General features: G+C 42.0%; 2 protein-coding genes and 2 long non-coding RNA genes across 6 annotated transcripts in view; 1 reads left to right on the top strand and 3 right to left on the bottom strand.

The window, feature by feature from the left end:
* Positions 1-23: 23 nt before the first annotated feature.
* LOC118421514 lies at positions 24-2,334 on the bottom strand. Its single transcript, XR_004831842.1, has 4 exons — positions 1,982-2,334; positions 622-777; positions 260-305; positions 24-88 (listed from the first exon to the last, which is right to left on the bottom strand). It is a non-coding gene; the product is annotated as an uncharacterized LOC118421514 (long non-coding RNA).
* Positions 2,335-2,998: 664 nt separating this feature from the next.
* LOC118420909 lies at positions 2,999-4,567 on the bottom strand. Its single transcript, XR_004831795.1, has 2 exons — positions 4,169-4,567; positions 2,999-3,238 (listed from the first exon to the last, which is right to left on the bottom strand). It is a non-coding gene; the product is annotated as an uncharacterized LOC118420909 (long non-coding RNA).
* A 162-nt stretch (positions 4,568-4,729) lies between these two features.
* Positions 4,730-10,267, bottom strand: LOC118420908 (prostatic acid phosphatase-like). Its single transcript, XM_035827980.1, has 9 exons — positions 10,159-10,267; positions 8,912-9,007; positions 8,644-8,742; positions 7,832-7,948; positions 7,204-7,302; positions 6,302-6,394; positions 5,944-6,067; positions 5,557-5,651; positions 4,730-5,133 (listed from the first exon to the last, which is right to left on the bottom strand). Exons 1-9 carry the CDS (start codon positions 10,264-10,266, stop codon positions 5,023-5,025), a joined length of 942 nt encoding a protein of 313 aa, XP_035683873.1. The 5' UTR covers position 10,267; the 3' UTR covers positions 4,730-5,022.
* Positions 10,268-11,070: 803 nt separating this feature from the next.
* Positions 11,071-23,556, top strand: part of LOC118420905 (endonuclease G, mitochondrial-like) — a 37,648-nt gene continuing 25,162 nt past the window's right edge. For 2 of the 3 annotated variants that reach the window (XM_035827974.1, XM_035827975.1), the window contains exons 1-4: positions 11,071-11,339; positions 12,297-12,483; positions 13,074-13,106; positions 13,351-13,641. In XM_035827974.1, coding sequence (XP_035683867.1) covers positions 12,366-12,483; positions 13,074-13,106; positions 13,351-13,641 — 442 coding nt within the window. In that variant the 5' untranslated portion in view covers positions 11,071-11,339; positions 12,297-12,365. Of the gene's footprint in view, positions 11,340-12,296; positions 12,484-13,073; positions 13,107-13,350; positions 13,642-13,999; positions 14,284-14,389; positions 15,298-23,556 lie in introns of those variants that run through there. The other variant, XM_035827976.1, reaches the window with a different exon arrangement.

The following is a 23,556-nucleotide window of genomic DNA, read 5'->3' as shown; positions in this document are numbered from 1 at the left end:
ACAAAATCTGCAAATATGCGTACCTTGACTGCGGCTGCATTTTGACTGTTTTTCCTCCGCCGAGAAAGGGGCAGAGTAGAGCAAAGTCCTACAGGGTCAATACAAAAGATTCAGATTCAGTTCACATTACAAGATGAGCAGCACAGGTACGAAAACGTATTGTTTGTCTCCTAGCATCAAGAAGCGATAAACGTGAAAGGATGTAGATGTTATCATGACCTGTACTTTTTCTGTAATGTTATTTTCAAATTAGACTTACTCTTTTTGTGCATCCATGCCAGACATTGGTGAATCCTTGGAGCATTCTGATCATATGAAAGGAGAACAAAGATTAACGTGTAATTTAATACAGAGAGACATACACACATTAACACACACACACATTGTACATTTTTGGCGTATATTGTAAACTAGGTAAGATGAGTTATAATCGTCATGAATTTTGAATACTGGTCGTAGTTTAGATTTTACATTCTGTCGTCTAAGATCATATCGCTGGCGATGCTATAACGTTACTAATTTAGACGTCATATCGGTTACCTTACACAACATATCAGTGGATGCCCTAAGACCCTGTGTCGAAATGAACCAAGGACAGTGTATTATTCCTCTCTACACTACCTTCGTTTGTCTCTCTGGTGGCAGGAAGCGGGATGTTGCTAACCAACAAGGCAGCTATGAAGCCCAATGCCACGAAGCCAACCTGATTGTACAGTTCAGCCATGTTTCTTCCCATGCACGGTGACCAGTACTATCTATGAAGCTCACTCGTTGTACCTGTAAGGAACCGATTGAAATATAGTGGAAATCTTTATTGACGCGACAAAAGTACGGCGACTTTCGTAAGGTCTACATGTGTAACAACTAGTTACTTACAGTACAACTAAACAGACATAACGTTATTTGGATATCTATAGGTATGAATAAGTCAACTTATTGGATCTAGCATGTCATTTACACTATTAGTTCTACGGTATCAGCATTCGTGGATATATTTTCCTACTTGTACACAGTGAGGGTTATCGCCTCTCAGAATGTAGTTGAATTTATCTGTTTGTCAAAACTGCATTTAAAAAATCCTCCTCCGTGCAAGAATTCAAAATTAAGAATGGACTGCCCCAGCAATAGCCTATGTCAAGTGCAAAACACTTCCGCTAAAACGGACTTTGGCATAATCACCGAAGTCTAAAGGTGAATTAAAAAAAACGCCCCCTGCGCAACAATGGACGCTTCGAGCAAAATGAGCTCACCTGGGAGACAAAACAATACCTGTAACCAGGTGATGAAAGCTGGCAGCGCCGGCCTGTAGTCGACCCCAAGCGCCGACCCCCGTATTGCAATCCAAATTACCCCCCCCCCCCCAAATCATTTTGGAGTGGCTTATGCCAAATATTATACAGGGGTCCTTTGAAAATATCTATTGTATATATGGACCCATACACCGAATTTCAGATCATTTAGTTGTAACACCAGAGTACCTACCTGTGGTATGGGTTGAATATAACAATGTCATGCAGTTATGAGCCTAGAGCTACGTTCAACAGTAGAGTGAAATCAGCTCACATGCACAACGTGAACATGGAATTCTATTCGTGGGGAGTAACCTTTCACCAGTACCGCCCAGGAGTCATAGGAAACCCGGCCAACTAGTCATTCCTGCCATTCAACCTTATCCAGTTATATAAGCCACAATAACACAGTCCTGTTAAAACTGTACATAGTTAAACCAGGACTGTCACCAGCTTTAAATTTCATTCTGTCTCACTCATTCTTTGGGAGCCAATACTGTTAATTTTTTGGTGTTAAATATGTTCTCACAAAAGCTTATAAGAACACATTTTCATCACTTCTGTTTGTGATGAAGACGCACGGGGTGGAATAATTTTCTGTCCAATCAAGTAGGTTTTCGTCCTGGGACGGAAGAACGGGGCTGGGACCCTCTGCTAACCAACCAACCACAATCTATAAGAAATTGACCAACCTTAGGATTCCATTTTGGGGGCATAAAAGAGCGAACAGCATCCAATGCAACACGACTTACGTATACGAACCGCGAACCTTTGTTCAGGGGGCGTACAGTTTAACAATGTAACGTTAACACTATTAACACTGTTCAGATGTCACGTGAAACCCGACCAACTACCTATGATTATGAGCGTCATCGAGGCGGATCCACAACGAGATTATCTACGGACAGGTGTGGTTCTCCAGTCTGGTTAGTGCCGCCGCCCTGGTCCTCGTGACATCGCTGTTATGGAACCGAGTCGACAAAACAACCGACAAAATCTATGCCCCGCCCAGCCATATCATTGAGGATGCTCTGAATGCTTAGTTTTTAGAACTATGAAAACCTCTATTCACCTCACTAGCCGAGATCGCCTCTGGGTATGCATCCAACCGACGCGTGGTCAGTCAGTCTGGTCTAATCGCTGTCATCTGAACAATGCTTTGCTATCGGGCTATCTATAGCTAGAAGCATAATACTGCAGCTAGCCTCAGGTGAGCTGTCTCCATGACCCGTCCGTCCCGGGACGGAAATTTACTTGTTTGGGCAGAAAAACAATCCACCCCATGTGTCCCTGCGTCCTCAAAATCAGAGCTTTATAAAAAATAACAAAAACGGATGAAAATGCATTCTTATAAACCTTTGAGAACAGATCTAACAACAAAAATCAACAGTATTGGCTCCCAAAGAACGAGTTGCAATATGTACAAATTGGTATGTGATTTGCTGCATCATTAACCATGTTCATATCTATTGTGGGTCTGTGAGTTCTCAAACTGAATAACTAAGTTGATAAGAAAATTCTCTACTTAAACGACAAAGTACTCTCTGTCTGCAAGTCCGTATTCTTATTGTACCATTATCGCTGTACTTTTGTCTCGTCAATAAAGATAAAGATTATAACTTTTGATACCTTTTCCGTGTAACGTCAACATCATCCATCCATGTATCCATGCATCTACCCATTCATACATGTAGTGAAAAGGCTAGAGGCATTGCTCTGTTTCTTTATTATCGGATCAAGCAGTTACAGACGGTAACGTACAGCAAGTGTGATGTACAATCGAGAATTACAACTGCGGGATTTGGTCGCCCTTTTATCAGCTAACGTCATGAAGAGGCGTTACTACTGAGTCTTCCTGCCTCCCGATGAGGCGTGTGGCCGAAGATGGGGCATCAGGCTCAGCGCCACGAGCAGCACGATGCTCACGAAGAACACGCCGTAGAGAAACCCTGGAGAAAAATCAGAATTACAATGAACCCAAGCTATGTAGCATCAAGGAGGTTAAAAATTACTTTTTTTAACCTCCTTGGTAGCATCTACCATAGTCGGACAAGTAACCTGTCGTGGGTAGCTTGACACATCCCCTTTTCATTCCTTCTTCTCTTGTATGTACTTTGAAATGTTGACAAAAAATAAAACAGTGAAAAAACCTCTTGTCTCTTTTGTCTTGTTTTCCTTCTTTTTTCATTTTGTTATATCCCAATTGAAAATGGGGTTTCTTAAAACATGATTTTGAGTCTTTGTTGCGGGGTCCACTCCATCTAATCTCTAAGCAGATGTTGAGGGTGCAATCTTATTTTTTTCTGACTGACTCGCTATCTGGATTCCATGACGGCTATGTTGGGGTGGGTAGCTGTCATTTAAGCCAGACAGTAAAAAATGTCAAAAAATGTTACGATCTTGTACCCCAACATCTGTTTGGAGATCCCGCTCCATCCATGGGTTCAATCATATCTGAATCGAAGGATCTGATATTAATGGACACTGAATCTGTCCTTTTTGGCCAATGGATATTACAGTTGATGTCTGTTGCTGACTTTTATTGCATCCGTTATTATAAAAACAAATTCTAGATTTAAAAGCTTGAAAACAAACCACAGAAAACAAACAAAGCACGGAAACCTGTTGGTGTACAATCGTATATATTTCGGAAGACTCTGAAGTAAAACAAATAGGCAAATATATCAAAGACTGTTTATACCTTATAACCAATAGTGTAAATGACACGCCAGACTAAACATGTTGACTTATTCATATCTATAGATATTCATATATGTCTGTTTATATGTAATGTAAGTAGCTGTTATAGACCTTACGAAAGTCGCTGTACTTTTGTTGTGTCAATAAGGGTTTCCTAAAGATAGTAAACAAATTCTTACCGCTAAGCCATGTGATAGGTGGAAGTTCGCACGCGCGTCTCCACCTGCCAGGGTTAAGGATGACCTCATCGTTCAGGTCATAGAAGTCGTCGAATGGGCAGAACTCCTCACATCCGGCGATTGTCAGCACGTAGGGTTCGTGGTTGCTGTCGTTTACGTACAGAAACTGCACGTAAAATCGCCTGAAAGGAGGAAGGACAATTGCTATTACGAGTGTGTGGGCGACTGGAGGGTGATAAAATAAGTCTACTTGCAGGTTCCTGCCTCAAAGCTGATAATAACAAGTATACAGAAGAGCTATAGTAGTATTTAGACAGCACTATACAAGATTACAATGGTACAAAGGGAACAATGAACTATTCTAATAAGAGCTATACTACGGGATACAATCTACTACTTGAACTTTTAGTATTGAACCTCTTTTTGGAGATAGGGGACGACGGAGTATCGTACTCTTTCTATGGGTTTTGGATGAAATAAGGCAGACAATGACATATGATTTACAGTCACATGTAATGGTGTGTATATATACTACCACCGACCACCACTCACATGCTTATAGGCTCTTTTTATTACTTGAGTCAAACAATGTGATGTGTCCAAACCAGCGAGTCATTTGTCTTGAATGACGCCGTAAAGTCAACATTTTGTTGTGTTGGAAGAATACGATGCAAATAACATCTAAAACGCACTGTTTATTATGTTTTAGTGCAGCACATTCAGGGTGTGTAACCCAAATCACTTCTTACATGTGACCTGACAGCAAACGTGACATCAGTAATGGGTCAAAGGTTACCTTGATCAAAATTCCCGCTATCATATGTTAGATTCTATTCTAATGTAAAATGTTTCACTTACCCCTGGTTATCACGGTACAACTCGGCCATGACGCAGGAAGCGTAGGGCGGACTCAGGCCGTTGTAGATATTGAGGGCGGACATGAGAGCTGATATATCGATGTCGTGCTGGTAATGTTACAAATGATAAATCAACCAATCAGTGATCTAATTAATCAATCAATGAATCAATCAACCAATCGATAAATTAATAGATTAATCTAGAAAAAATTTTAATTTCTATCCATCAGAGCCCTTTCAAAAATCAATACAAAATCACTGCCAAAGTCTACCCATGACTATAAAAAGTGATAAAAGGAAAAAAATACTTTCGAAAATAGTTTCATCAGGTTGGTAGAATACATAGGATATAACAGAATTCTTTTTACACAACCAGCAGTTACTTACATTGCTTACGTTTCGATGTCTCTCAGTCACCTTCGTCAGGAAAAAAATAGTACTGACGAAATGGTTTATCTTAGTCAATAAGTTATTCATAGTGAAGGCCAAATACATAAACCTAAGTGTATAAAAATCAAAGACAAATCTTACAGCTGAGTACATGATCAGTCGGAGGGGCTTCTTGTTCTCCTGCACCTCCTGTTGAGCTGTCGTCATGTTGGACACGATATGGTTCACCAGGAGCCCTGCAAACGGACACTCATGGGGTTATGTTTTGTGTTGGAAATAGGTACTAAACTGAAAAAAAAACAGCCATACGTCGATGAAGGTTGCTAGTCGATTCCAGGTAATAATATACGCCAAAAAGCAATTACTTGATCAAGCAACTGGATATGATTTTGGAAACTGGCATTGACGAAATATATTGGAAGCTATCTGAAATGTCTGACTGATTCCAAAATCATATACAGTTCCTTGAGTAGCTGCTAACAGTAACACAGCCATGATAAAATATGTAAGATTCTCTGACAGTCTTACCTGCCATGAGTCTCCCTTTCTCGTCTCCCCTGAACTGGATGTCGCTTGCGTAAGACGTCAGTTCCGTGAGCCTCTTGTACACGTCCGGGGTGACCCAGGCTGGCCACTTCATGTTGTGTGCTTTCTGAAGAAGGCGCGTTGTTTGGCATGTTAGAAAAGTACAAGAGTCTCCAATCTACCGATCTGCCTCAATCATTGCTGATTACATCCACTACAGTACTTTGGGGGCTTTTGGTTGTGTCTAGCAAACTGTACGGAGTTTTGGATGAAAATCGTTTATCATCTTCTCAAAGTACACCTGGACTACATGTAGTTTTAAAACCAGCTCTGTAACGAGAAAGGTAACGACTATACTAACCTCACAGAGAAGCGGGTCCTGTGTGCGCCAAGCGTCCAGGATTGAGTGTGGCTCGCTCCAACCGGCCTTCTCCACAACAAACGCCATGAACTCCTGGTGTTAGGAAGAAAAAAACAGCTAGAAGTTTAAATGTTCTGTCTAAAACTGTTAAGCATTCAGTATACATGTTGGCTATAAAACATTTTGGATCCAGTGCTTTATCAAATTCGTCTCAAATTATCAATTCTATCAATCAGCGTCTGAAAGACATTTCTTTTCAAACTTTTCTAAGAAAGATACACAATGACAACAAAGGTGGATCCGCTAAAAACAAATTGAGGTCTTACAGACTGTTCAAGTCCACTTATAATGCGGAACAATACCTGGATATTGACAATATTCGGCACAGGACGGCCGTCACAAAACTACGAGTCAGTTGCCACAAATTACACATCGAAACCGGAAGACATAACCGCACTCCTCTAGAACAACGAATATGTAGATACTGCAATCTAGATAAGTTAGAAGACGAACATCATTTTGTAGTAGAATGTAGTTTGTACAAGAAAGAGAGAGCTGAACTCTACAGACTAATAGAATCCATGTTCCCCCACTTCATACAACTAAGTAATATAGACAAATTTATATTCCTTATGAATCTAGACAAACCTTTACTTATAAAGCATATCTGTTCTTACATTTTCAATATTACAAAGAAACGAGAAGAAGCCGAATGTACGCAGTAGAATACGATCCTTGAGTAGTGTAGATTTATTGTATCATTATATCATGTTGTATTATTTGTTGTGACCTGTACTAAACCCAGTGGGTATGAATGTACAATAAAGGTCTTCATTCATTCATTTATCATGCATGTTCCACTGCTGTTTTTAACGTTATCTAACAGACATAGTATGCAGTACCTCGTTCTCTTTCTCCTTCTGCTTGAACTCTGCGGAATTCATTGCCTCTTCCAACAGTTCATCTGACCGAGGACAGTTCAAGAAGAAAGCCCGCAACAGCTGTGGAAGAGACGACGCACACGAAATCAGTATATGTACAAAAATGATATATGACGTTCCATGCCGTGGACATGAAATTATGAAAGCGACGGTATATGTAAGTGTACATTAAGAAAGCTACAAGACGTTGAAGTACTGTGCTTTATAGTTTTCCATTACGTATACCTTCCTCGACTTGATCTATGATGTTTCTTATCAAATATACATGTCCTATATCACCTTACCCTGGTTACCAGACTGATATCAGGGCAGGTGATATCTTTAGTGACCCAATGTACTACTGTATGTACTACAGTATGCCCGCCTATCTTATTTATTTTTGCCTGGCTCTGGTTCATACGATAGCGCCAGGCAAAAACTCCCCAGAGCGCTATTAGATCGTCGGGCAGACTGCACTAGAAAGTCGAAGAGACCTGCTTGCGGCCCGTGTCATTGTTCTGGCACCCAGGGTAGTTTTACCTATGACACTGCAGCGAAGTAACCGTCTTAGTGGTCATCGCATCTTATTTGGGCATGGACATGTACCTACCTTGTCGAGGCCAGTCCGGACGGTGTGGATCGGGACAGGCTGGTCGGGGTACAGGCGGTCCAGGTTCGCCTCTGCACTCATTAGGGTCCGGTCTGTGTCGGTACTCCGGACAAACAGCTGGGCAGACATGACAAAAGTTAATACCTATTACTTTGACATATAAGACATACGTAGTGGTGGCGCACTCAAGTTATTGACTTATATTCACGCCACCACTATACATATATGTACAAGGACATATAACTCAACTAAGTGAAATAGAAAATGAATGAGGATATAAACTGATAACAAATGGAAATTAAATTATTTGTATAACAAAAGTTGATAAGTGCGCATGTCTTATCCCCGACCCCAATAACAAAAGGTTAATTACCTACATTATTAAATACCTAATTAAATACCAAGTATGAAATGTACTACATGCACTACCTAAGGCAAGCAAGCTCATGATAAACCAACCAAGATCATGGATTTTCAAGGACAAGCAGCTCAACCGACTATAATGGTACTTGCTACTCCCTTGCTGATGCTCACACAACCGGTACCCCCCCCCCCTGACATTTACGTCCGGTGCAATTCCATGTCCTTAGTGATGGAGCATGTCTCTTTGGCTATGTGAGACGAGAACCGCAGCTGGCACCCGGGCCTGCTATCATCACACTCAAAACATGTAGTTTGCAATAGTTTGTTAAAGTGTACTAGACAAGAATACATGTTGTACAGCTAGCTAGTTTGTATGTAGATAACATATATGATTATTAATTTAAATACCCATTATCATTACTTAACAGTATTTCTTCCCAGGCACGTACCTCGTCTCTCCTGAACTCTTCACTCAGCACTCCGAAACCCTCCTTCCCGTAACGCTTCCGGAAGAACTCGCCGAGGTTATGGTGTTGCTCGATGCCAATCTGCGTATACAGTAGTAAAATAAACATGACGTAGTCTTTCAAGTATCATAGGCAACGCCTCAGGATTACAGAGTTAGGAATATAGTGTCTATCTTATGATGTGCCCTTTCTGTCTCTATGTACAAAATGACTGTTCTCGTATACCTATCAAATGTGAATCCAGACTTACAGAAGAGAGGAAGCCGAAGCCCTGCTCCCAGGCGCTCTCCTGGTGCACATCGTTGGGGAAAGTCTCGGTCGGAGAGCGGTCGCCGTGACGGAAAAGCTATAGGAGAGAAATACTGGTCAGTTAATTAAACATCATAAACAAGTATGCTGGGAGCTTGAAAGTTTTTTGAAGTCAAATATTCCAATACTAGTAGCTAGATGTTACGACAGTAGTAAATGGTACGAAACGACGTGGTGTTGTTTTGGCGTAATGTTTGGCACGGAACCCAGGGGTCCGGGTTTCGAATCCACTGACATGCCATCGATGTTTAGCCCTTGGGGAATGCACTTTGCACAACTTTCCCCATGTGTTACCCATGCGTATAGATGTAGGCCAGACTTCGGTTATGCAGGTAGATGATAGCAATGAAAGTAGAGGGATGGGCCCCGCCCTCCAACACCGTGCCCTAGACACAGTGCATAACAACCCACTGCACATACAGCCCCAAAAAGGTCATGGGACTACCTTTATCTTTCTTAAGACACAACGATACAATGGTGAAGATACTTTCTTGATATTATTTCTATGGAGCAAAACGTTGTATCATTTGAAATTATTAGATAATTATCAGATAATTCAACTTGAGGCGTGTTTCGAAATGTAACATCAAAGTGTGATGTTGAAAATGTCTTACACAAATCAAGGCCATCGACAGGAGAACAAAGGCTTGTCATGTATGGCTGGCGACAACCGGAGACACGCCCCCCAATTCACATAGGGAGATCATACAATGTTTCTCTAGATCTCAGACTCTATACACTAGTATGATGTTTCTACTGATACAGGCATTGAGCATTTGTAGCTACAGCTTATCTTTCAGCTCCGAATGCTGTAGCAATGGTGAACTTTCTGACAAGACCCGAGACTGTCAAATTAAGGAAGCAAACGAAAACACAGTGAATATAAAGAGATCTATGAATGGAGTATCAGTAATTCCTGAGGTATGTATAGTTCCATACATATATATATATATATAGAGAGAGAGAGATTAGATATCCATGTGTTCCAAACATCATTGACAGACTTAAGGGGATTAATAAAGTTGGCGCTATATCAATCTAAAGCCGCGCCAAAACAGACAACACAACACCCTAACAATATAACCTTATTTGCACGTTCACAATCACAGTCTGGCGGATATATTTTCCTACCACATATCCGGTTGACACTTCATTCAAAGTTTCAAGTTCACGCAACTCTTTCCTTACCACATGAGCTTGGACCAGACTCCGTTCGTCCTTTACACTCTGTCCTGTTGTTACCACGAAGCTTTCCAACACAAATATAGCTACGAGAGGACACAACCTGCCCACCATCTTGTTCGTCCGGCGGTTTTACTCACAATCAGAACAACATTGTTCACCTGACGCCCAAGGCTATCGACACTCTGCACGGTTCAGGGCACAGCACAGTCTGTCTCGCCATTGGTTAGTTTGAATTAAAGCGTTGTCTTCCTTCAGTCACAAATAAACCTAACGCGGAGGTACTCCATTGAATGGTGTCGCCCTGAATACAGTGAGACCTACAGTGCGTCTATTTGTACATGGCTGGGCTATTAAAAGGTTGCACAGTGTCACAGGTATGGGGTGAGGGTCAACGTATGGGGCACGTAATCTCCAAGCAGATCCTACGGTGCCATAAGACAGTATCAAAGCTGGCTAGGGAGTATAGCCGGCTAAGGGAGTCAAACGGCACCTACGTTAAGTTTGATACTATCTGGTTGGAGATTATGGGGCACGACCTTTACATCTACGAACCTTCTTCGACTGATTCACCCATATACACCAGGATTCATATTGCACGCTAGCTGCCTTATCGTGGTTCATTCAGTCCAACAGCCTGTTTCAATGTTATTCTCTTGTTCTACGAGTGTTGTCAACATCCGATGCGCCATCTGCCAATTCGCTCTCGAACTGCAAATCGCCGTCCGACAAAGCGTGTTTATGCAAACTCAGTATTCTCAAGGCAGTTTTGACATGCCTGTAAGACATCACAGCTACTATTACCCCCCCCCCCCATACACACACACACGCCGAAACCTCTGCTTGGAAAATAAAAACTCAGTACAGGTAATCCATGTCAGAACACAAACTATACCTCCATTTCGTATGGAGGTAAAAAGTCGCATGGTAAATGGACCTGCCAAATCTCAGCCCATCCCATTGTCGAAGAATGTCTGCAATGTGCAACAACACATTACTCACGAAGAACACAAAAGGACAAAGATCAAAGTGGGTCACGTGTGAATACTTTTATGATGATCCCGTAGACAGACTTTGACATCCACAGGTGTTCTCACCCTGTTCGACGGGTAGGGGTAGACATATTTATCTGGCTTCGCGTCGGTTAACGACATTTACATGCACATGACACCACGTCTTTTCTAAAGGTGAGTGAAACGATCAAGAAACCACTTCTTTTTCCTCTTAGGACATAACATCTAGTCACCCGAGAAAGTAATTTTTCCAATGTCGAAACGTTCAGAAATAGCGTCCCTCCAGCCAATCGCATTTAGAACAGGTCTTTCCAACAGGAGACTTATAAGGTAATCAAAGAGACCACATGTACTCTCTCTACTGTTCTTAGAAACCATCTGTTTTGTCTTTGGTATTGTCCTTAGAAACCATCTTGGGAAGGGTAATAACGAACGTTTTGTCATGTCCCAGTTATAACCGCTGACTACACCGGCTACCAGGGGAGTTTTACCACCAAAGAGTTTGAATTACCGCGCAGCGGAGGGGTGTGTATGCGTGTGTTAACCTTAGGGTGAACTGACTCTCCTAAGGGGTGGTCGAAACTAGTAATGTGGAGACTCTACTATCCATTTACCCCCGTAAGAAGGCCTGGTGGAGGCTAACAATGGGTAGGGCTGATACTATCTGGCTTGATCTTGTTGTCACGATATTGATTCTGCCAAACATTCAAGAATTCTTCTGCAGAAGGTTTACAAACTAAATCTTATTATGTACATTGTGCCGTGAAGCGTGCAGTTTTGTCGCGTAAAGCCGGTAGGAGGCCCATTATCGAACCTGGCCTTTGTTTTTTCGACCATTACCCATTTACTAAATATCTGAGGATACCACAGCTTCTTTAGTTATGGTGCCCACAGACATATGCTGACACAACAGAAATACCGGAGGGATTTCTAGAATTCTTAACAAATGGACATACCTACTGGCTGTCGCTCAAGGTGAATACTCAAGGTGAATTAATATTAGGCTAGCCCCTGAGGTTAACGTTACACATAGTCACACTCACGGTTCCAATATCATTTCCGCAGAACAAGTTCGAGGCTTCTATGCTCTGATCAATAATGCATTTATTCTTTATACTGTATTTTTCGCAGGACCATTGAGCTGACCTCCGCATTTTGAACCTACTTGGTGAGACTCAGTGACGATCCAGTGACATCAAGATGCCAGGTGCAAGAGTCTTTATCGTGGCCTTCGCTGTGGGCTTTGCAGTTGCTGCCTGGTTGCTTGGAAACGTCAACTTACCTGAGAACTTGCCATTGATGTCGTTTGTTATGAAAGGTAAGATGAGTTTCAAAGGTCTCACAATGTCTGACACTTCTTCATTTGTAGTTAACCTTTGTTAATGTTATAAGTTCTTGAAGGAAATTTCAAACATAAGCTTTTATGCCTCTGTATACTGTCAGGAAACTAAACCTTTTGTCGTAAACGTTCTGCTGCTACTCGACATAATAGCCTAATCCCCAAGCGGATCTACCGGTGGCAGTTGGGTAGTACACATCGATCAAATTACCATATGATAATGATAATGTTGACCGTAGCTTTGCCACAACACCTGGTAACATATCAGTTATGAGTACAGTTGGCCCCATTCATTATGCAAAAATCCATGCGGATGCATCCGCATTTATTTTTGCATTATAAACGGGGTCTTAGAGTTACAACTCTCGCATGGTCCCGTCGGGCTGTTCCCTCGCGTGAGAATGGGAAAAGACCAGACGCCTGTTTTCAGATCAGGTCTGTCCACATTGATTAGGTGCATTATACGTAAACTGTATAGTACTGTTGATGTGAAAGTAAATACTTTGCCCTCCGCTTTCTTGTTTGAACACCACCGATGTTCTTTGTTCTTTTTTTTTTACATGACCAAGATGACGTAGCGGATTTTTGCAGTCAGAGCCACAGTAAGTGAACTTTGACAGTTTTCTGAGTCGATTTCCTTGTGTCACACGTTTTGTGAGCTCCATCAAGACACATGATATATATACATTTTTGTGTACCAATTGTGCACATGATTTTGCCTCGTATAGTCTCGCGCCTTCTCGTGAGAGGTGAAAGTAAACAAATGTTGTGATAGCCACGTTTCTTTTGTTTTAAATCTTCTTAACAATGGTACTCAAACTCAAACACCTCAAAATGTATCTGCAGACGATAGCGCTCCTGTGGCGGAATGCATCGAACGACATTCCAACCTGCAAAGCGACTGTGACCACTTCTTCGTGGGCGATGCCTGGCCATCTAGCGGTTATATGAAGAACGACAAGGACGCCACCTTGCGGATCTGCCATACCCACGCTGGTGACAGCAAGCTTCTTTTCGCCACTGCCTACAATGCTCACTACCGCATCCCTGAGTACACGGCGTCCGCCATCACACGGGACCCGGACTTACCGGAACAGGACAGGCCGTCATCAAGCCTGTGGGACAGGGTCCAGCTGGGTAAGTTTCACAACTTGTAATGTGACTCTAAAGTCATCGCCATTCATTGTCTTTCCATCTAAATAGATTTGTCTGTGTTGGTGATTCTTTATCTATTCTACTTTCTTCCTCCTTTTTTAATCCTTTTCCTTTCCTTTCTTCTTAATTTTCATCTCCAATTTCGGAGATATCTTTTTGCCTGTATAATCAAAGAGACAAGAAACAATGAATCTAGAAGGAAGCACTTTTCTGACTACCATTTCCTCACGGTAATTGGAGACCCAAACTGGTCCTGAATACAGTTCATGGAGGTATGAGATTTTAGGATTGCTATATAAGTCAGATTACCCTTGTCACCATAATGGAATGTATTTTACAGGGCTGTGTGGAAAGGAAATGCATGATACAATCTTTGACAAATGCAAAATTGAGACCAAGAGTTGGGGCGTCTCCCGAGCGTCGGATATCCCGGATTGCAGCCTCCGCGACCCCAGCTTTGAAGAACTGAAGCAGAGCTTCTGCCCCGACTGTCAGGCAATGGATGGTGACTTCGATAACTGTGGCGAGATCTACAACCGGGGCCACATCAACCCGAACTCCATCAACAACAAAGATGCAGACGTGCAGGACGGAACCTTCAGTATGATCAACGCAGCTCCGCAGGTCAGTGGCAGATAGTCAACTCTTGCAAATTCACGCTTTCGTACACCAACACTCATTGAACATTTTTGTCAGTTAGAATAATAACCACTCATTTTCGTCACTACAGGACGACGACTTTAACCAGTGCGTGTGGCAGCCGTACGAATGCGCAGTTGGCAGGAAAGCAGACGAAATCTACAAGAACGCGGTCAGAGCCGGTTCCAACAGCAAAACCCTCTACGTCATCACGGGCACAAAGCTGGGCGAACAAACCACGTGGATGAAAGGACGAGTGGCCATTCCTGGGTACTTCTGGAAGGCGCTGTGCTACCCTGGGGACGAGAACGCCGGGCTTCGTCCCTACGGAGTTGGGTTCTACGGCCCGAACATCGATTGTTCTAAAATGACGTCACTTCCGCTGGACGAGTTCGAGGCCTGGCTGTACGATGGAACGGATGAACATCTCTTCCCCGGGTCAGTGTGTGCCGGACTGGTAGATAACTGGGACGGTCTGGATGACTACGTGGCTGAGATAGCTCACGACTGTAGGAATGAACACATCCAGGAAACTTGTGAGAGCGAGTGGCGCGAAGAACGCTGCGGCACCAGTGGCTAAACCAGGAACTTGACTGACCCGTTTGATGTTAGGTCAATCTTGTCTAGTTTCATGTAAACGAAACATACTTAACCCGAGTTCACTTTTAAAATAATATTGCAGCATATGTTCTTAGAGAATGTCTTCTTTTTAGGGATGTTGGGAGAGGCAAAAGTTTTAGGATACCTGTGGAATCAGCATTGGATGATAAGCTGTATTTGCATTCTATTATGTTACATTTTATTAAAGGTTGAATTGATGTGGTGATATTACGAAAATTGGCACTTTTTGATGGTATTGACAGATTTTGATGTGTAAATACCATCAACAAGAATCTGCTAGCAATTAAAGTTAGCTACATTTTACACCAGATTCTGCTTATTGTATCACCAGTCCACAAAACTGATGAACTTGTCCTTTTTGTGAATATGCATCTCAACACTTTTAGTTTTAAATAATTCTTGCGTGGGTGTATTTTGTAGATCGTTTATTACATTCTAACGGATTTCTATACATTGAAATTTGTCAAAGACTAAAATCCGATTCTAGGTGGCCATAATTTTGTATTGAATCATGATACCGAAAATCAATTGATATTTTTGTGATTCGCTTATATATTAATTTTCATTGAAATGTATTGATATGTGATTTTTTGCCCCTCCGCCTTATCATATACTGAACCTTAGTGAGTGTGCCTAATCATATACTGAATCTTTTCCAACTGATTGACCCATCAGAATTAAAATTGCTAGCTGCCATCTCGTGGCCCATTCAGTCCAGCAGCCCATTTTAAGGTTACTCCATTGTTGTTTAAGTTTTGTCAGCAGCGAAGCTTCATCTACCATTTTGGTTTCGAACTACAATGGGTCGTGTGGCAACGTGCGTTCATGGACTGAGTACAAGTAAAGCTAAGGGCACAACCCGCCGTACGTGAAATTTGTCCGTACGTTTTTTTGAGGAGGCCACGCCCGCCACGTATTTCTGAAAACGTGGGGAACGACTGGCAAGAGCAGGGAGGGAGCACGTCAACACGGCAGCACAAAGTTGTGCCTTAAACGTAAAGTAAACGTAAAGTTACGAGCTCGTAAGGAGGCGGTACTTACCACTTACGGATCCCAAAAGATTGCCCACGTTTTGGCACGTAGACAGCACTTATTTGCACGTACGGCGGGTTGTGCCATTAGCTTAATAGCCGGGTGTCCCATTTGGTCAAAGAACGCTCAAAAAGCGTCTTTAGTAGACAAATATGCATTGAAAACATTGCTGGCGACAAAGCGGGTGCAATTGGCGGACTGAATATAGTTTTGCTACAACAAATGTAAAATCAAAATATAGCAATTAGCCTGACTACTAGTAAACCATACTTCCAGCAGCCATTTCATAGGAGCAGACCCAATATGCCCCAGTCAGCAAGAGATTGTGTTGCACAGTTTGAATAGAGCTCGCCTCTTTCGGAGGTTCAACCGCCATCTATTGAAAGTTGTCACTCAGGGAAAATAGACATCGCAACTCACCACAGTTGCTTGTATTAACTCTCGTCCGTCTTTCTTTTGTCCTCTGGCACCATTACAGCCACCAAACGATAGAACAACGTTAACAAACACAAGAAACAGCCGACCTGCCATCATTATCTTCTTGTCTTTTGGCTCCCTCTGTTCGTAGAGTATAGTAGCCTGTGAGTAATGCAGCCCTGCTATTCAGGGCGTGAGAGGTAAAGAGTTGGAGTTAAGCTCATAAATGATTTTTGGATGAATGCATAGATGAGTCACGGTGGATGAGTTGTTGCATGTCAAACAGAAACAAACAACGCTTTTCAACATGTTTTGTATGTTAAGTTGTGTGACGCCGACGCCAACCCACGCAAACGTCAAGGTAATGGACCGGAAACGGGATTTGAAAACTCTGAACCAACCTTTAACCTGACGCTAATCAATCACATTAACCAAAACTAATTAGAGTAAAACTCAGCACGCAAACGATTTGCATGAATGCATACTTTATAACTGACTTACTGCATGTCACGCAAGAGCAAACAGCAAAAAAAGACTGTCAGACGTGTTTGTTTGTGATGTTGAACTGAGGACGCCGACGCTAATCAATGACATTAACATACGATCCTCTCCAAAACTAGTTAGAGTAAAACTCAGCACTCAAACAAAAAAACTGTCAGACGTGTTTTGCTTGTGATGTTGAACTGGGGACGCCAACGCTAATCAATGACATTGACATACGATCATCTCCAAAACTATTTAGAGTAAAACTCAGCACACAAAAGACTGTCAGACACATGTTTTGTCTGTAATGTTGAACTGAGGACGCCAACGCTAACCCAACCTCACATGGTACTGGAGACGGGCTTTGATAGCTCTGACCCCACTGCAAACTTCACCTTTTGTCTGAAGGCCAGGTGTTAGTTGTTCAGTCGAAGGAAGCGAGAGCCAACAACAGTTTTAAAGCATAACGCATGTTGTTCTGGAATTAACCATCATGGCGTTCAATTCACGTTCCTGGCACCTGTACATTGAAAATGTACAAACAGGCAGACAAAGGGCCAGTGTTCTAGAAAATTCTTATTTTGTAAAACATCGCCAACGACGTCACACACCTCTCCCGTGAAATTGCCCTTTACTGTAATACTCATAGCATAAATTGGTTGAACTGCCGGTCAATGAAATTTGACATGCTTAATGGGCAAGATTTAGCTCGTCTAACCATGGTCAAATTTATTATGTTAGTTGAATATCACTTTAAGATGTTGTCCACTGAACATTGCACATTCTACGGCAAGTTTCCCTTCTTATAGCAAATATATAACATTCATAAATCTTCTTCAAAGTCTGTGTGTTAATTTCCAAAAACATTATCTTTCACTTATTGTCGACTCCTCTTCCTCTTCCTTTGTAAGTGCCGCTATCAACCACCTGATAATTCTGTCACTTTACTTGAAAAAAGTCACGACGAGGCGCCTTGCGCGTTCCGAACGCAATTGGAACGCGTTGAAACCATGTCACTTGATGTTCATTTTGTACAGGCGTCGTAGTCACGTAGGATTCAGTAACCCTCTTGATATTCATATTCTGGTTCCGCCAAATCTTATTTCCTTTGATACATGTCTTGATGTCTATTTGAATGGTTGAATGCACAAGAGTAGAATACTGGTAATGTTCACTCCGTTAAGGTGGGTTTACACCTGCGTATCTTTTCAAGTGCGCGTGAGTTCCGCATGAAATTTTGTCAATACGCGGCCGAACGCCCAACATTTGGAATTTTTTTGGAATAAATTAAATTGTACGTCGAGCCCATCTGGCGTTTGAATTACGACTTCAGCGTTTTCAATTCGCATGAGATGCGTATGATTGCAACTGAAAGGCGCAGCAAAATTTTCCGTACTGCGAATAGATTCGTATGGGGTACGTATGTTGGTCGTTTTCCGGACGCACACAACGTCTACCGACCGCATGCCTGACGCACCTGGTGCTAACTGCATTCCAAACGCATTTCAGGTGTGTCAGAGGAACAGTTTGTGTTACATATACTTTTGTTTGCGAGCATTGCCAATAGAGTATTTTTGTTAGATGAACCCTTTGTACTACGTATGCCTTTGACAAGTAAACAGTGAAGAGGTTTTTTTTATTCATTTGCGAAGCAGTAAAGCAGTGACACTGTGCTTTTACAGAAATGTGGGCCATCATTTACCTTAAGAAATTATGTGCACTGTTAAGATTGTGTTTGTTTTCACTTTGTCCTTAATGATTTCCCCTATCATCTTGGTATTTCAACTACTATAAAAATCACACTCATACACACCACAAAACGTATTCAAGATCTTTATCAAACACGTAAATTAAACAATTATGAAACCTTACACCCTCTTTCAAAGTTGTAATATGGCTCTATATTGCACCTTTATATCATGTGGTTCTACACACAAAAAAAAGTGCCATTATCAGCAAATTAAGTCAAATATCTGTTACACAAAATGGCACGTGTGTCACACAAATTGACCCAGTGCTTGAGCAGGTTCCTCTACATCTTCCCGTCCCTGGAGGCTCTGTTGGGACCGGTGTCCTGCATTCATGGTGTCCTGCAAGTTTTGACCATCTCTCCATGCCCCCGGTACAAATTCGTCGGTCCTGGCCTGGATCTGACATCATAAACCGGAAGATTCCAAAAAATCCCTATCGACCAGAGGGTTTGTCCATTCTGTCCAGAGCTAATAGAAGACGAATATCACTTTATGGTTGTATGTCCCAAATATTCCGATATACGCAATTCTCTATACAGAAGGCTGTCATTTTGTACACAAGGATTTATCCAAATGGACCTGAAGTGCAAATTCAAATACATAATGACATGTGACAATCCCTGCATGGCAGATATAGGAAAATATATCAAAGAAGGTTTAGACATTAGAAATTCCCCAAATGATTGTAAAAGCCTCCAATGATTGTAAGAAACTTATCCCATAATACAACTCCTGTATTAGTTAGATAAGCCTTAACTAAAGTTAAGAGGTACAAAGTATGGCATCTACATAACTACAGTGCTATAAGCACTGTAGTTATGTAGATGCCATACTTTTTATTACCTCGTACAATTGTTGTGCAATAAAGTTATATACATCTTGAGATGATTTTTTTTGTCTGGAGTCAGATGCACCTTCGTATTTATTCCAAATCTGGAGTGTGCGTCGATCACGCTATCAGTACGCGTAGTATGCGCATAGCGATCGCAGAACGCACGGTACTAAATCGTGATCTATGTGTGCATTTGCTATACGGTCGCTCATGGTGCGTTGTGTCTGCGCTGTAAGAACGCTATGTACTCGCATTACCGCGATTTCCGCGTATTACTGCGTGTAAAGCGCAAACATGTAGCGTCTTCATAGCGCAATCGACCGACGTGGGACCACTGTATTGCGCATCCATAACGTTTTGGGCACCAAACTGCGTACGAATGATATTTTTGTGCATGTCCAAAACTATCAGGCGAACTGGGCGTATATTTTCGTTTGCCTGCGTACGTGAAACTTTCTAAAGACGATTCAGATGCGATAGGGGTGCGACTTGTGCGTGCGGCCGCGTATTGAAGAAATCAGTCAAAATGTCGAAAAATGTCAAAACGGAACTCATGCGGCATGAAAATATACGCAGGTGTAAACCCACCTTTAAAGGTGGTTTACTATGAAGACGCTACATGTTTGCGCTTTACACGCAGTAATACGCGGAAATCGCGGTAATGCGAGTACATAGCGTTCTTACAGCGCAGACACAACGCACCATGAGCGACCGTATAGCGAATGCACACATAGATCACGATTTAGTACCGTGCGTTCTGCGATCGCTTTGCGCATACTACGCGTACTGATAGCGTGATCGACGCACACTCCAGATTTGGAATAAATACGAAGGTGCATCTGACTCCAGACAAAAAAAATCATCTCAAGATGTATATAACTTTATTGCACAACAATTGTACGAGGTACAAAGTATGGCATCTACATAACTACAGTGCTATAACTTAACTTAAGGCTTATCTAACTAATACAGGAGTTGTAGTATGGGATAAGTTTCTTACAATCATTGGAGGCTTTTACAATCATTTGGGGAATTTCTAATGTCTAAACCTTCTTTGATATATTTTTCTATATCTGCCATGCAGGGATTGTCACATGTCATTATGTATTTGAATTTGCACTTCAGGTCCATTTGGATAAATCCTTGTGTATAAAATGACAGCTTCTGTATAGAGAATTGCGTATATCGGAATATTTGGGACATACAACCATAAAGTGATATTCGTCTTCTATTAGCTCTGGAAAGAATGGACAAATCCTCTGGTCGATAGGGATTTTTTGGAATCTTCCGGTTTATGATGTCAGATCCAGGCCAGGACCGACGAATTTGTACCGGGGGCATGGAGAGATGGCCACAACTTGCAGGACACCATGAATGCAGGACACTGGTCCCAACAGAGCCTCCAGGGACGGGAAGATGTAGAGGAACCTGCTCAAGCACTGGGTCAATTTGTGTGACACACGTGCCATTTTGTGTAACAGATATTTGACTTAATTTGCTGATAATGGCACTTTTTTGTGTGTGTAGAACCACATGATATAAAGGTGCAATATAGAGCCATATTACAACTTTGAAAGAGGGCGTAAGGTTTCATAATTGTTTAATTTACGTGTTTAATAAAGATCTTCAATACGTTTTGTGGTGTGTATGGGTGTGATTTTTATAGTAGTTGAAATACTAAGATGATAGGGGAAATCATTAAGGACAAAGTGAAAACAAACACAATCTTAACAGTGCACATTTACGTGTTTAATAAAGATCTTCAATACGTTTTGTGGTGTGTATGGGTGTGATTTTTATAGTAGTTGAAATACTAAGATGATAGGGGAAATCATTAAGGACAAAGTGAAAACAAACACAATCTTAACAGTGCACATAACTTCTTAAGGTAAATGATGGCCTACATTACTGTAAAAGCACAGTGTCACTGCTTCACTGCTTCGCAAATGAATAAAAAAAACCTCTTCACTGTTTACTTGTCAATGTTCTACTTGCACTGCCTGTAAACAAAAGCATGCGTAGTACAAAGGGTTCCTCTAACAAAAATACTCTATTGGCAATGCTCGCAAACAAAAGTATATGTAACACAAACTGTTCCTCTGACACACCTGAAATGCGTTTGGAATGCAGTTAGCACCAGGTGCGTCAGGCATGCGGTCGGTAGACGTTGTGTGCGTCCGGAAAACGACCAACATACGTACCCCATACGAATCTATTCGCAGTACGGAAAATTTTGTTGCGCATTTCAGTTGCAATCATACGCATCTCATGCGAAATGAAAACGCTGAAGTCGTAATTCAAACGCCAGATGGGCTCGACGTACAATTTAATTTATTTAAAAAAAATCCAAATGTTGGGCGTTCGGCCGCGTATTGACAAAATTTCATGCGGAAATCATGCGCACTTGAAAATATACGCAGGTGTAAACCCACCTTTAGGTGGGGTCACACATGCGTATATATATTCAAGTCCGTTTGAGGTGCGTATGAAGCTCTTAGTCTCTACCAGGCTCCACAGGTCGCGGGGAAAATAGTACAAATTGGACAAATATAGGTACATAACATGCCAGATGAGTTAGCTGACCGAGAAGTATGGTTAGCGACCCAGCTAACTCGTCTGACATGTTACCTGTTTACGTTTGTCCAGTTTCTATTATTTTTACAACGACCTGTGGAGCCTGGTGGAGGCAAATACTCCCATGCGCGCCTCATACGGACTAAAATACTGTAAATGCCTTTAAGTTCGCGGGGATTTAATTTCGCGCTAGCGAGAAAAAGGACTTTTCGCGGTGGATTTAAGTTCGCGGTAACACCATAGATTGCAGTCTAATACCATAAAAGAAACATGTTCGCGGTAGTTTTAAGTTCGCGGTGAAGTGGTCACCGCGAAAACCGCGAATATTAATCCACCGTGAACATTTCTGCATTTACAGTATATACGCAGGTGGGACCCCACCTTTATCCTCTGTCACATTATTCACGATCTTCGGGCGTATCGATGGGAGGTCGGCTATATTTAAGATCAACAGAGGGTTGCGCGTATTTTTCATACTTTGTACCTTGTATAATTGTTGTGCAATAAAGTTATTATTGGGCTCGTGCGATTGCCGCAGACTCATCGTCCGATCGATTTTCACCAAATGTGACTGGGGTATTATGAAGACGCGGTACCTAGCTCGGAACGCGGTCGCTCTGTGTACAAAATAATGGATCTGGAACTTGACGTCGGTACCCATATCCCACGTGGGACCGGCCACGCCCTGACCAATGATCTCCAAAAATACCATTGCAGCCAAAGCTTATGCAAAATAGTTAGCCTTTTTATACCCCGATCTCGGCCCTCGCGGTCAGAGAGAGCGAGAGAGCTGCGGGAAAGAGAGTGAGGCTCGTGTAAGAAAAGTGTTAGCGTTAGGAAGTTACCATCACGGTAACTCTCGTCCCCAAGCGTCTTTTGGTAAGTCCAATCAAGGATATTATATACAATGCCCTCGGTCCAATTCTATCATTTCTCCGTTGTATTCGTATTTTCAATCGTATGTGAGTAACCCAAATTCTATCGTATCTTGTGACCGAGTGTTAACGTTTCGTAGTAAAGTGGGCATCTCACTGGCTTGCGGTACTGCGGGGGTACATCGGGGTTTGTTCTTTGCGGCACTGTTGTGTTATTTTCGCCAATTTTCCCTTGCACTCACACTGACGTGCGGTACTGTTGCGTTTCAAGCCCAGATGAATAAGTTATTGGAAATCGCAGCGTTGTCAATTTATAGAAAATCAACGGTTGTTCACTTAAGATACTCGTCGCAACATATGTAACATATAATGAACTAGATAGGCCACATTTGCGAGCAAATACAGAATATTTCAACCATGAAGTTGAACCGGTTACCTATTGCCCCCGTTCAGTACAGGGATACGCCCCCAAAGTTGAATGTCGAGCTTCACATGTTCACAATATGTATGTGAACTTTGCTCGTTCCACAGTCAAACCTAGCGGTTCGTAAGTCAGTGCTGTATTGGATATATATTGTTCACCTTCTTCCATGCTCCAATGGCCAAGGTTACGTCAGGTTTTCATAAGGTTAAGATTGTGTCTCAATAACGTTGTTTTCCTATCACTTGAATG

The sequence above is a fragment of the Branchiostoma floridae genome, chromosome 8, assembly GCF_000003815.2.
Source record: "Branchiostoma floridae strain S238N-H82 chromosome 8, Bfl_VNyyK, whole genome shotgun sequence".
Taxonomy (NCBI): domain Eukaryota; kingdom Metazoa; phylum Chordata; class Leptocardii; order Amphioxiformes; family Branchiostomatidae; genus Branchiostoma; species Branchiostoma floridae.
The sequence above is the reverse complement of the archived record's forward strand: the minus strand, read 5'-3'. Positions and strand labels throughout refer to the sequence as shown.

Excerpts from the sequence above, each read along its gene's own strand:
- LOC118420908 (XM_035827980.1), bottom strand. The coding sequence starts at position 10,266 with ATGGTGGGCAGGTTGTGTCCTCTCGTAGCTATATTTGTGTTGGAAAGC. Across the intron at positions 7,949-8,643 it reads AAGAGTTCAGGAGAGACGAG|CTGTTTGTCCGGAGTACCGA; the intron begins GTACGTGCCTGG and ends ATGTCTGCCCAG. Across the intron at positions 6,395-7,203 it reads AGAAGGAGAAAGAGAACGAG|GAGTTCATGGCGTTTGTTGT; the intron begins GTACTGCATACT and ends TCCTAACACCAG.